A 13933-nucleotide genomic window follows, 5' to 3' on the forward strand; every position below is an offset into this window, starting at 1 on the left:
CTCCTACAGTAACGTCAATATCTATCGATTTATCATACTTAATGCACACGCGTTATATTGAAGAAAAAAAAAAAAAAAGAAGTTGGATAGACATATAGGAAGTTGAATTTTTCTCGTAACATGGCTTATAAAATAAGTACACCTTGTCAACTTTCTAATATGTTAATAATAGTTAACGTAGTGTCTTTATACGGTCGAACACATCGGATGCTTTTAAAAGCTTTGTTGTGCCACTAAAATAGGTTGTTTAAAATTTATAACATTTTGATAAAAATATCACCGTGAAACTCGTAATTAGTCAATCGAAAATCGATCTTTTTAATCATTATAAAATACTCAATCAAATATTCAAATATATAATTTACCATGTTATCTTAAAAAAAAAAAAAAAAAAAAAAAAGAAAAAAACAAAAAGGAAAAACTTTTATTATAATTATAAAATTTCTTGATATAAACGTTTCAGGATTTTTTTTTTTTTTTTTTTTTTTTTCGTAAAAAGCAAAACCAGAAAATAAAACCAGTTAACTTGGATCAATGTATAAAAAATAATTTATGTCATTTCAACGTCTTAATACTGCTTTCTTTAAAAAATTACAAAATATATTCGCCGTTAAAAGAAGAAATTACATTAACGTCGCGTTTCAAGGAATCCTGCCTTTAATACTTTTCTGTGCTTTTTAAAATTTGCTTGATATATATATCATAAACATATATATATATATATATATATATATATATATATATATATATATATGTTTATGTACAATATAGATATATATGAGTGTACTTGAGGTTCGAGAAGAGAGCACGTGTCTTAACGATGCACCAACTGGCATGACCGGTTCGATCAAAGAAATCATTCGTATATGCGGGCACGTTATCGTGACCGAGGTTATTCGACCGCGCACGAACGATAATTAAGTCTCGACACACTCGAAGGCCTCTAAAAGAACCTCTTCTACCGCAGTCCATTCTAACCTTTGCTACTACTCTTTAAAAATAATTATTATGAAAATATTCTTTTCAAGTAGTCCTTAACGTATAAATGAACAATCGAAACTCCTCATTATTGCTACATATTAATATTAATAATTTTAATGTGCGTGTACGCGTGTTTATAAAAACATGTATGCTTGTATTTATTATTCATAAACGCTCATATATATATATATATATATATATATATATATATATATATATATATATGATACATGAATATCATTAATTTCCTAATTAAGCAATCGGTTAGAATCTCGTTATTTTTTATTTTCTATCGTTCGATATGAAGTACTTACTAATTCATGCACTCACGTGTTGGACTTAATCCTTTGTTCGTTGTACCTATGATGAAAATCGAGTAGCTCGTCTACCAAACCAGCTTGGATCATGGAATCGACTCTTTGACTTAGCCGCTCATCAAGAATTTTCTATAAAAATTTCAAAAAATAAGAGACTTGTATTATTAATCACTCAGTCATCGAACATATATTAGCTATCAATGAAAATTCCATCGTTCGATTACAAAATTTTTCAAATTACGATGTATTTTAATCTCCGCAATAATTACGGGATTTTTAAACTTCTTCTATTTCTCTTTTTCTTTATCTAATATTCAAAATCTCACCTTTCTTTTGACGATCAATATAACAAATCACGATTTATAATCAACGCTTAGATTTTCGAATTAAAATCAAACGGGTTGGTAAACTCGTTTTAGTTAGACGTTATTAAATTGTCAATATGATTAATGACGAAATCATAAAATTCGTCGTTATTCAAAGTACCACGAAAATCATGGTAATTTTTTCATTTTATTCATGTATACATGTTATAAATGGATTATAAAAATACTACGACCTCCCAGTCAAGAATCACATTTATGATACTTCGATAAGCGTGAATAGAGTAGTGTGACTCGATGAAATGGAAATGTTCAATAACGATATCGATGACAAATGTCGTTTAAGCTACAGCAACGTAACGACATTGTGTAAGATAAATATTTTCGATATCAATTAAAATCGTACGTGACATTTAAGACGAATTAGACGGCCATTACTGCTTCTTTCTCATCGTTCTCTGCTTTTAGAAAAGAAAAGAAAAGAAAAAAAAAAAAAAAAAAAAGAAAAGAAAAAAAAAAGAGAAAAAAAAATAAGAAGAAGATAAAGAAAAAGAAATAAAAAGAGGAGGAAAGAAAACGAACGGCCTCGATAGATTTCAAAGAGTTTTACTATTATCTCTCGAAGCTATGTATACGACCTTGCTAATAGTAAAGACACGTTAGAAACGTGTCCTCGAAATTGTCAAGTGTAAAATTCCTGTTCGGTCGAGCGTATCGTCGATCGAACGCTTGTAGAAGTATTAAGTATATATGTGTGTAAATTTTACACGAGCGATACATCACTTCAACGTGCTTAGATTTACAAATCCGTGTACATGCTGGCTCCCAAAATGGTCAGTTCGCCGAATTGCGAATATAAAGAAGATTTTCTACGACGTAGAAATCGACACGTCGAGAAACGAGTCGATCGATCGAAATCATCCGAGTCACGGTTTGCTCGATGGCAAAACTATTCTAAACGGATCGCGATCGAATGTCCTAGAGCGTGCGAGTGAGACGAAAGAACGTTAGAAAGTGAGCTAAGAGCGAGGGCTTCGTCAAATACAAACGCAAGGCGCGCAAACAAAGCATAGAAAGCGAGTTTGCACGCGTCTGTCGCATTTATGTGTACCTAAAAGTTAGCAGAGTCATGCTCAGGATAAATACCGTTCTATATTTAGTTTTTTTTTTCTTCTTTCTCTGTCTCTCATTATATACAGAGGACACTGCCGCATTCCTCGTTAACGCGTTTGATATTTATAGTCGTGCGATCTCGATGTTCTGCGTGCAAAATTCTAAAAAAGGAATTACTATGTATATAAAACGTCCGTCGTGTCGTTATGTCACACGACTTAATTCCAATTAATGAAAAAAAAAGAAAAGAAAAAGAAAAAAGAAATATAACTAAGGGTTCTTTACTTAGAGAAATAAATATCAGGTTCGTACAAAATGGTTACAAAATATTTACTCGTTTTTATCATTGGTATTAGATGTATAAATAAAATAGAAAGTGAACTCAGCTATTAATAATGTTATAATATTTATAAAATAAATGTCACGCTATCTAAAATGAACGAAAAAATTATCTAATGATTTACTTGTTCGCTACAAAAAAAAACAAAAAAAAGAAAAGTGGTTTAAATATTGAACCGTTTCGTTTAACGATGCCGCTAAAAGAAAAAAATTATTTTAATTAGATTTTTTAAATTACCGCCGATCGAAAAGTATCAACGAACTTTCAATAAAAAAGATAACGAAGGAAATGATTTTTAAATAAAGGAAGTATTAAAGTTCAATAGAAAAAAAAAAAAGAAGAAATAAATAAAACGTAAAATTAAATACTCGATTTAAATGCAAGATAGACTCATAAGGAAGGCATACGTTCGAACGGCAAAAGGACACGCTAAAGGGTACAGAGAAAAAGACAAGAAAAGGGTCCGTGAAGGACGGTATACTAAGGCGAGAGCTGAGAATCGTTCTCACGCTCGTTCACGGTTAAAACGCGACCTCCGCAACCCGTTTTGGCTATGTTCACTTTAAATTGTATTTAAATGCCGGCCTGTCGACCCTACAAGCGTGGTCGTGTTCGCGCGCGCGCAACCGCGTACTCTTTCTCTCTTGCTTCCACTCACTCTCTTCCACGCGTTCATTCATGATCAAGCAGCATATACCACCTCGTCCCTTAGCCACCACAGCAAGCGATGACGCAAGCTGACCAAAGTCAGTATTTGATGATCGTCGTGATGTATATATGTACATATATAAATATATATATATATATATATATATATATATATATATGCGAACTATCAAGATGTATGACATAATTGTGTTTGCATGTGTATATATATATTTATATATAGATACACACACATATATGTACATACATTCCTCTTCTTCTCTATTCCTTTCTATTTGCTCAGTTTTCTCGTCTATAAGACATATCTTTAAAAGAATATTTTCTATTTCATGGCATTAAATAGAGATACGAATAAAAGTTGAATTATCTATCAATTTATTTTATATACGATAGATTTTAATTTATATTTTCAAATTCAATTGAATCTTTAATTATGATGTTTTAATTTTATTTTCTTTTTTTTTTCGAATTTTATTGACATAGTAAATGGCTATAAAATATATATAATTATAAATATAATATATATACATATATATACCGATGATCATATTACACGGACTTAATTTTCTTATTATTTTTCTTACCGAATATATAATCGCAAATTAATTTTATCTCTCCACTTTCACGCTTTTTTTCGTACACACAACGATATAACGCGTATGCTTTACGAGCTTCCGAAGTGGCTTATATACACTTTTACATTTCTCGTTACGTAGAGCTAACATGTCTTTCGATCGATACATAAAATGTAAAGCGTCGACGCACGAAGATTGACGAGCCTCGCTAACGATGACCATTGTGAAGAGGCAGATCGATCAAGGATAAAGAACCTTTTGATTTCATCGCAAGAACGGTACCATTGAAAACTTGGCGCGAAATTCGAACGAGTTCAACGAGTTCCAATCGTTTCGAATGCTTTTATTCTTCTTTAAAAAGAAGTTTTGCTCATCAATTATAAGAAGCAATAAGAACTGTCATACAAGATATTTAAATATAAATTATACATCAAATAAAATTATAAATATAAATTAATATCCTCGCAAAACATTGACTCTTTACGCGATTTTTGTATACATTTGTAGAAGAAAATTATTATTGTATCAGTTATTAAATAAATATTAAAATAAACATAATTGTAAAATTACGAGATCATAAATTTTTAACACAAAAGTTAATGAAAATCTAATTTGTTACACGTATCTTATTATCTTAAATATTAATATTTTGTAATATCGAAATCCCATGTACAATTAAGAGTTAAAATAAGATAATTAAATTATAGTGGAACTTCTTGTATATGATCCGAACAGATTAATTAATCAGAATTTTCCTTTTAAATTTCAAATGGTTACTTCGAAAATCGAGGAATAAACCGCACGAGTTTAATGAGCACTCCAATCATCGAAGTACCTTAGCGAAAATTTACAGTGTATTTTACAACATGAATGCATTCTGGTACTTAAAGCCAAGCGGTTTGACACATCGTCGGCAAAGCACAAAGGTACATCCACTCGTTCTAATTATATCTTTTTAATAGTGGTATAACGGGTCGCTTGAGAGCTCGATGACCGTTCGAAAGTGCCTCTAATGGAGCCACTAATAGACGGGGTAGTTGGAAAAGTCATTCGTTAAAAATCCTTTTTTTTTTTTTGGTGTTCTTCCCCTATCTCACCTTTCTCCTTTTTCATTCGCTTTTCTTTTATTATCCGTCATTAAATAAAATAAACATCAAATTAGCCGTTGTATAATTGTTTGATGACTATCCATTTGGTGAAACCACACGTAAAACTTTGTTACGTAACCGACGAAGATCATATAATTTTCTTAACTATAAGAATCACATTGAGGAACGTTAAAGAAACGAAACTATTATAGAAAGCCTTCTCCTATCTCTCCTTCTCTTTTGCTAAAATCAGGCCAAGGTCTTAGAGTCGAGAAAGAAAAAGTAGAAGTAGAAGTAGAAGTAGAAGTAGAAGTAGAAATGGAAGGTTACGATTGAAGAGAACGACGAAGGGAACGATTCGTGTGACTTTTCACGACCCCATTTAGGATAACTTGAGAGTCACAAGAGCAATCGTCCATTTCGTAAAGATTTCTCTCGAAGGATAAAATTAGCTGAAAAATTAAAATTAGCTTGGCTTTATCCAAGGAAAAATCTTATCGTAAAAGAACGATAAAATTTTTATCTTCTGTTCTGTCCTGTTCTACTTCGATATTAAATTGACAAATGACATACATTCAAGAAAAATAATACTTTGATGAAAACGTAAAAAAAAAGGATAAGGATAATTATCGATAAGATAAATCGCATTTGGACGCTCATTAGTTTCTCATCCATTTAACGTGACGATTATCGATAAGTTTCGACGATTGTTTCGATAATAAATTAAATTATGTTCGATCTGGATCGATTCAATGATATAAAAGGAATACCAAGTGTAACTTCCTTCGCTTGTATATTTCAAGAATTTAAAAAAATATAATCGTATAAAAGATAAATAACATTTATATCATATCATATCTCAGTGTTCATATCAGATCAATGAGGTATAAAGAATATAAGAAAATTTAACCAATGGAAAATAGAGTAATAAAATGTCTAATTAGAAATAATACCTAATAGTTTTCTCTTTCTCCTTTGAGATTTAGTAAAAATATCTAATGATTCGATGAATCGTTTATCGTTGAACTCGAATCGTACTCGTCATAAAAAAAAAAAAAAGAAAAAAAAAGAAAAGAACAACAACAACAAAAACAGAATGAATAATATTTGATAAACTAGTCGAACTCTGTCATAACGGAGCCGCGCGAACTAATTATACGGACTGGTACGCATAATTTGTTCGTCGAGCATGGTGTCGTCGTTGTCCCCTATGCGTCCCGATGATATTCCGATGTCCTGTTACGATTATAAACGCTCGACGTAGTCCACGTTGTCGTCGTAGTCGTATCGTGGGTGTCTGTATCTACTTACACGAACGTTGTACCCAAGCTACCCACTTTTTCCACTGCAAATGGACAGAACGACCTTCGGCCGAATCAATGATCCCGTCTGGAGGTGAAAAAGTCAAAGGCGCGGTTTGGCAAGTGCACGCGCGTGCGTGAGTCTGTGCGTAGCTGGGTACACGTGTGTGCGAGCAACACAGAAAGCCTAGCACGATTAGATCTTGTAAACGGGCGACGAGTCTCGCTTATTTCCTCGAAATCAAGCGAGTCGTATCGTTATTGTTACAGAACACGAAACTTTGGAATTTCTTATTAATATTTTTATAGATCATCGTCAAAATGCATGATAATTTTGAACGGGTGTAATAATAAAAAGGTTTAATAAGATATAATCAAATCGATAAGTAGAACGTAAGTTAAATATATCGAATCTAATAAATTAATTAGAAAGAGAAAGAGAAAGAGAGAGAGAGAGAGAGAGAGAGAGAAATTTATAGAATACATTGTTTGCATGCAAACATTTATTACGTACGATAGACATTTACATTTCGTCTTTTATAATTACTTTATCTTTTCGATGAGATAATTAACGATCTATAAAGGAAATCTAACAATATTATTATTTCCTCTTTTCTTTTTTCCTTCATATTATTATTTATAATGAATAATTAATAACATTTTTAAGTAATATGAAAAGTGATTAGAATGATCGGATCATTTTTCTCGATTAATTTAAATAATTGGACTTCTCTTACGTATACACGTAAGTACGTATGAATCATATTACTTCTGCAACACTTAGCAAAATCTGAGGGACGCCGAATTACGTGGGATGTTCTGTTTTCGCTTGAAGCAAATGAGTCAAAGGAGAACCGTGGTTTCTCTCGCCTACAATTTAGATAAATGGCTTTCCCTAATAATGAAATGTGCCGTTAGCGAACTACGTTATTCTCCGTGAGAACTCGTTTATTTCTTACGATATTTGGTGGTACGAAATTGTAAATGAATATAAATGAAATGAAGAAATGAAACGGAAGGAAAAAAAAAGAAAATGGAAAAAAAAAAATACGAAATACGAATGGAATTGTTCCACTGGAACGAATGAAAATTGTACAAACACAATAAATATAAAATAAATCGATTTTTTATAGACCGATAAAATTTTCTAATTACAATCTCATATATCTGTTTTCTATAAGCTAATTCGTACTCGAACATTAATGTTTGTTAAATATAAGTTTTATAAAAAATTTTACATTGTATCATTTTTTTTTGTTTTTGTTTTTGTTTGACGAGATAAAAGAAAATTGGATTATAAAAGATTAAAGTACGAAGTGTAACGAAGAATAATTGACAAAAAAATAAAGTGCTTTTCCTCCATTCAAGTTTTTTGCAACATCGCCAATGAAAAGTTTCAAGAACAGATGCATTCGCTTTATCTTTATAGAGTCAAAGGATCAAAGAAAAAGAACAAAAAAGAGAAAAGAAAAAAGAACAAAAAATTAAAAAAAAGAAAAAAAAAGGGGGGGGGGAAAGGCGGCGTTCTAATAGTCAGAAAGATAAGAAGAACCGCGTGCTACGCGAGTGAGGTTACGCCTCGGGAATCTTGTACCGTATTCTCATCGAAGAGAACTCTTTTTGCTTCTCTATTTTTGGCGGCAACTCGTTACGAAGCCCCTAGGTATAATATCTCGATCGGCGAGAGGTATGAGAGTGAAAGAAAAAAAAAAAAAAAAAAGAAATAGAGAAAGAGAATCGATACAGAGAATGAAAAGAGAAGAAAATAAAATATTGAAGAGGAAAGATGCGATTTAAAAAGGTAGAGGTACAAAAGCGTTATACGACCCCAACACCTCCATCGAATCACTTTTCTAAGAAGGATTGTCGACAGATTTTTCAAACCGTGCGCCATGAAGAACGCTATCCCTATACGATTTTCTATCTTCGAGATAAAGGAAAAAAGATTTCAAAAGATGAATGAAAGTGATTTTTCATAACTTCTTATTATATTTTTGATTTAACGATTAAAAGGATTTTTATCGAATGAACAATAATGAAACAAAAATTATGTAATAAGAAATAAGTAACTTAATGAAATGAAACAAAAAATTAATCGATTAAGTAAGTGTGAATTAAACAATTTATTTTTTTTCTTTACACGTACACATTACTCTATTGCTATAAAAAAAAAAAAAAAAAAAAAAAAAAAAAAATGAATGAAAGCGATAGCAGACATCGTATCAATGATCTATAAGGATTCTCTTCAAAAACAATGCCAATAAAATAGTTCGATTTTCTAGAGTTATCTTACTAGAGAGATAATAACCGTAATAAAATCTAACGATCTATATTTTCTTACTTTCGTCGAACAACCTAATAAAAGCTTTGTTTTATTTTCTATAAAAATCTATCGTATTATGTATTTCTTAATGTTCGACTATCGTTATGATCTTTAGGTTCGTATAGTTTTTATAATTAACAAAATCTCAAGAATTTTTATGTTTTTCTCATTATAGCAACGTGTAACTTTATTTTTTTTTGTTTTGTTTTTTTTTAATCAAACTGATTATTATGTGATGAAATGTTTCGAAGCAACTAGATATTTTTTTTAATCGTTTTTCTCTTTCTCTCTCTCTCTCTTTCCCTCTCTTTCTTTCTCTCTTTCTACTCATTATTTCGATACGTTTAACGTTCGACGTTAACACGATCGTTTCAACTTTTAAAAAGAAAGATCCTATTAATCCGTTTAAGAGCAAACACGCTTTCGTGAGCTCGCTCGTAAATTCCCTCGTAAATTTCCGTAAAGGAAGACCGCCGTGACGTAAAATCTTTACCCATATTCTATGGGAAATTATATGCTTTTTGGGCCGATGATCGATGAGTTTCTTTCAATTTTTTTTTTTCTTTCTTTTTATTTTAAAAACCACATACGTATACGTATGTATTCTAAAGTGTTAATTTTTGCATCACGGTTGGTACCAACGTTCGATTTATGCTAAAATCGAAGGTGTTAATTGAAAAGATAAAATATGACGGTTTTGCGAGATGAAGTATAAAAAGAAAACGGATAGAGAAGAGAGAGAGAAAGAGAGAGAGAGAACAAAAGAGAGAAAGAGAGAGAGAGAGAGAGAGAGGGGTAGAGAGAGAAAAAAAAAAGAAAGAGAGGGAGAGTCAGAAGGAGAGATGGAAGAGAAAGTAATTATTTTCGAGCGAAAGTTAACGAACAGGGCTGAACACGTAATGATGCTTATTTTCCACGTCCACGTCTTTTCTAAACGGCAGGAATCTCTCGAGGCGAAAAAAGAGAGAGAGAGAGAGAGAAAGAGAAAGAGAGAAAGATTATAAGCTCTCATCTCTTGACACGACATATCACGTGTGTCATGTGCTTGCTCACGTTTACAGCAAATTCAGCCGAATAAAAAGCTCTCGCATCTCTTCTCTCCCCTCTCTTTCATTTCCTCCTCTTCCTCATCATCCTACTCGCGCAGCAAACATCCCACCTCCATCTCTGTCTCTCTTTCTCTTTCTATATATTCCTCCGTTGGCTCATTCTCGGTGCGGGTTGCCGGAAATGCCGTGCGTGCCGCACTCTCTAAAACCACCGACAGTTAGATCCGTATGCGAAATGCAGCCAATAAAAAAGCAAACCGATATGCCCGGGAGAGGAAGGATAGACGATAGAAAAAAACTGACGCCGGTTCGAGCAAGCCAGCTCACTCGACCGCCAACGACTACTTGCTTTGCTCGTTTACTCGCGCATATTCGCATCGAGTCTTTTCGATGTTTCTATACTCTTCCCTCTTAAATAAATAAATCTTTTCTTTCAATCGTTCAAATTCGATTTGAAATAAAGTAAACTAAACCAACCATCGAAATTATTGTTATAACTCTGAGAATTATTAATCTAACTCCTTAACAATTTAATCATATACTCTTGTACTATTTTCCTTCCGTTCTCATATAATGGAAGATCAAAAGAAATCGAAGATCAATTTGTTTTTATCTTTCTCATCAAAAATATTCGAATGATATCGAATATTTTCTTTTAATTTTTATTTTTTGTTTTTTTTGTTTTTTTTCTTTTTTTTGATTTGTCAAAAATCTTAAATTAATTTTATTTATTCGTCTTCAAACATTTTCTTTTTTTCTTTCTTTCTTTTCTTTTTTTTCTTTTTTTTTTTTGCGATCTAAAATATCTTTCAGAAAATTATTACATATAAATATTTTGTTTAAATCGAACGATTAAGACGATTATTAGTTAATTAAATTTCTAATTCAATATACCAGCATAAAATCATCGATATAGTAGAGATTATATAATAGAGAAACAATATAGAGAAGCACGGCATCGCAAAGAAGAATCGTTCCACGCTCTGTCAGTTCACCTTCCGCTTGGAGTTTTCCGCGCGACGCAGCTCGCTTCTCGCGGGCAAAGCCCTTTTAATTGCTCTAATAATAACATAGCTCGCACTCTCGTCCGTCTTAAAAAGCGTTCTACGCCTTCGAATCGTGGGAGGCGTGATCTAATTTTAAAAGATAACTCTCTCTCTCTCTCTCTCTCACTCTCTCACTCACTCATTCTGGTTTTTTTTTCACATCGAGAAAAATATTTCAAAACTCGATAATTTTTCAATAGCTTTTGAAATTTACACGAATAAGTAACCGGACAGTTATTGTTAGGATTTTCCCATGTTGACAACTTCCCGGATTCTAAAGTACCGCGGATTGGTCTGGTCTCTGGACTTCCTTGATGACTTTCTTGAAACCGCGATAAATAAACGATAGAGTAAAGATCCTGCTGTGACCACAAATTTCTTTCTGAATGAACGATTCATTCTAATAAAGAGAGCACGCTTCTACATATCGAAAACGAAATTCTGTTTACAAAGAACCTATTAAAAGAATGATCAATCCATATAATATCATTGAAACATTTTAAAAGTAGTGACTTTTTAAAGCGAATAATCGAACAATAGTTAACTGTTCGATCTTTAAATACAAGCGCACCAATTTAACACGTTTATCGTCGAACAAATTAAAAACAAATCGATCCATTTAATAACTACCCATAATAACATTTACTAGATAAAAATATAAAAGAATTCATTATCATATTTTTTTATATAATTTTAATATTATTAGAAAATATACTTTTAATCTTTTAAATGTCACAATAAATATCTTAAAAACATTTTAAAATAAAATTTATAAAATTGAGTATTAATGGTAATAAACGTATTAATTTTCTAAAATCCAATTTTTTTCTAATCAAAAATCTAAACAAAAATTATATAACATAATGTCAAAGTTATAATATTCCTTATACTAAAAATAACGTATACTTAAAAAAAAAAAAAAAAAAAAAAAAAAAAAAAAAAAAAAAAAAAAAAACCATTAAAAAGTACGGACATGAAGTACTAATTAATTTTCCAACATTAAAATGAAATACTTAAAACTTAAAATAAATAAATTAAATAAAAATTATACAGCTTTACAGAGGTTATAATAGTTATAAAAATCGAATTTCTAAAAATGAAATTATCGTTAAGTAAATGTTCAAAGATAAAAGATAGAACGAAACTATAATAAATAATAATTGATAAAGGATACTTAGAAATAAAAAGAAAAATAAACCGTCCTTGAGTATATACCATGGAAGAAAGTCATCCACCTACGTCTGGTGGTCGTTTACACGAAGAGTGCAAACTCCAACGAGTGGGTTTCGGACTCGGAAGGGCTCCATCGTCCTTCTCCACCTCGTAGTCGTCGTCGTCGTTGTCGTCGGTGGCAGGAAGTGACGACATATCCGACGGCGTTTATCTTCGACACGGCGTGTCCGACTTGAGCGTACAAAACGGCAGCTGTCGGCCAAGTGGCATTCTCCTGCGTAGAGACTTTAAACTTTGCGATTCCCGTTGCGTGCGATCACACGCACGCACGCACGCACGCATGCTCTCGCAAATGAGAAAGAGAAAGAGAGGAGATGGAGGGAAAGAGAAAGAGAAAGAGAAAGAGAGAGAGAGAAAGAGAGAGAAAGAGAGAGAGAGAGAGAAAGAGAAAGAAAGAAAGAAAGAAAGAAAGAAAGAAAGAAAGAAAGAAAGAAAGAAAGAAAGAAAGAAAGCGAAGAGGAACGCGATACTTGGACTAAGAGAGGAAGGAAAAAGTTACGTCGACTTGAACGAGTAAGGGAAAAGAAGGAGGAGGAGAAAGAAGAGGTGAAGAAGAAGAAGAGGAGGAAGAAGAAGAGGTGGAGAAGAAGAAGGGTTCGCGAAAGGAGAAAGGAAAAGGAGGCGACTGCCGGTCGTGCAGAGTCGCCAGATGCGCGGCACATTTTAATTAACGTCCAGACATCCTCCGAGACGAATGACCCCGAGCTCAGGGCCACTCGATGCCCCCCTTTTTCTGAAGAACGTACGACCCTTTCGTGTCTCTCTTTCTCTCTCTTTTCTTCTTCTTCATCTTCTTCATCTTCTCCTCTTCCTTCTTCTTCCTCTCCTCCTTCTCCTCTTCTTTATTCTTCTTGAACCGATGAATAGGCGAGAATCGAGTGGATAACAGGAAGTCGACTCATTCGATCTTGACCCTTCTTTATTTATATTTCTTTTTCTTTCACCGTTAATTTCATATATACTTCTATATTTGTCGGTTCTAAACAATGCTAATACCTCTAACAGAGAACATATGGAATTGTAATATCTAATAAATATAATCTTACATCCGTCTTTGTCTTTTCCTTTAAAGGGAGCGAACGTACCCATATGAAAATTAAGTTTAACGTTCTAAAACATCAATGCTTCTTTCGTTGAATATCAATTGAGTTTCGAAATGGAGTGGCCATGTTTTTAATCGTTGTAATATTAGTTTTATTTTAGAACGATCACCTTATATTAAAATCTGGGAAAAATATTCGAAGAAGAAACCGGCAAAGCTTTAAAGAAAGATTCACGAAGAATTGCAACGACGATAAAGAGAGAGTTCGTGTAAACAGGTTGTATCGCTCGTCTATTTAATCTGAACGTGCAAACATCGGCGAACAGAGAAGTTATTCTTGATAACTTACGAAAATCGATCGCTAATCGCTTCTCAGACATGGCATTCCGTCGAATGCGAGAGAAGTGCTTGCTGGCTGACTATACTATTCAGGGAAAGACGGACGGACGGACAGGGGTGTATTCGCGTAAATCTATTATAGGAATTGATTCCAGAAAACAATAGAATTCACGTGATTTTTTGATGAATGACAATCA

At 32.5% G+C, this 13933-nt stretch overlaps 1 protein-coding gene across 3 annotated transcripts in view; it reads right to left on the bottom strand.

Moving 5' to 3' along the window:
* LOC118444849 (tRNA dimethylallyltransferase) overlaps nt 1-13933 on the bottom strand; it is a 103801-nt gene that overhangs the window by 10788 nt on the left and 79080 nt on the right. For all 3 annotated transcript variants that reach the window (XM_085656485.1, XM_085656488.1, XM_085656483.1), the window contains one exon: nt 1312-1427. In XM_085656485.1, the coding sequence (XP_085512611.1) occupies nt 1312-1427 (116 nt within the window). The remainder of the gene's footprint in view (nt 1-1311; nt 1428-13933) is intronic.

The sequence above is a fragment of the Vespa mandarinia genome, chromosome 1 (assembly GCF_050613455.1).
Source record: "Vespa mandarinia isolate Hongniang chromosome 1, ASM5061345v1, whole genome shotgun sequence".
Taxonomy (NCBI): Eukaryota; Metazoa; Arthropoda; class Insecta; order Hymenoptera; family Vespidae; genus Vespa; species Vespa mandarinia.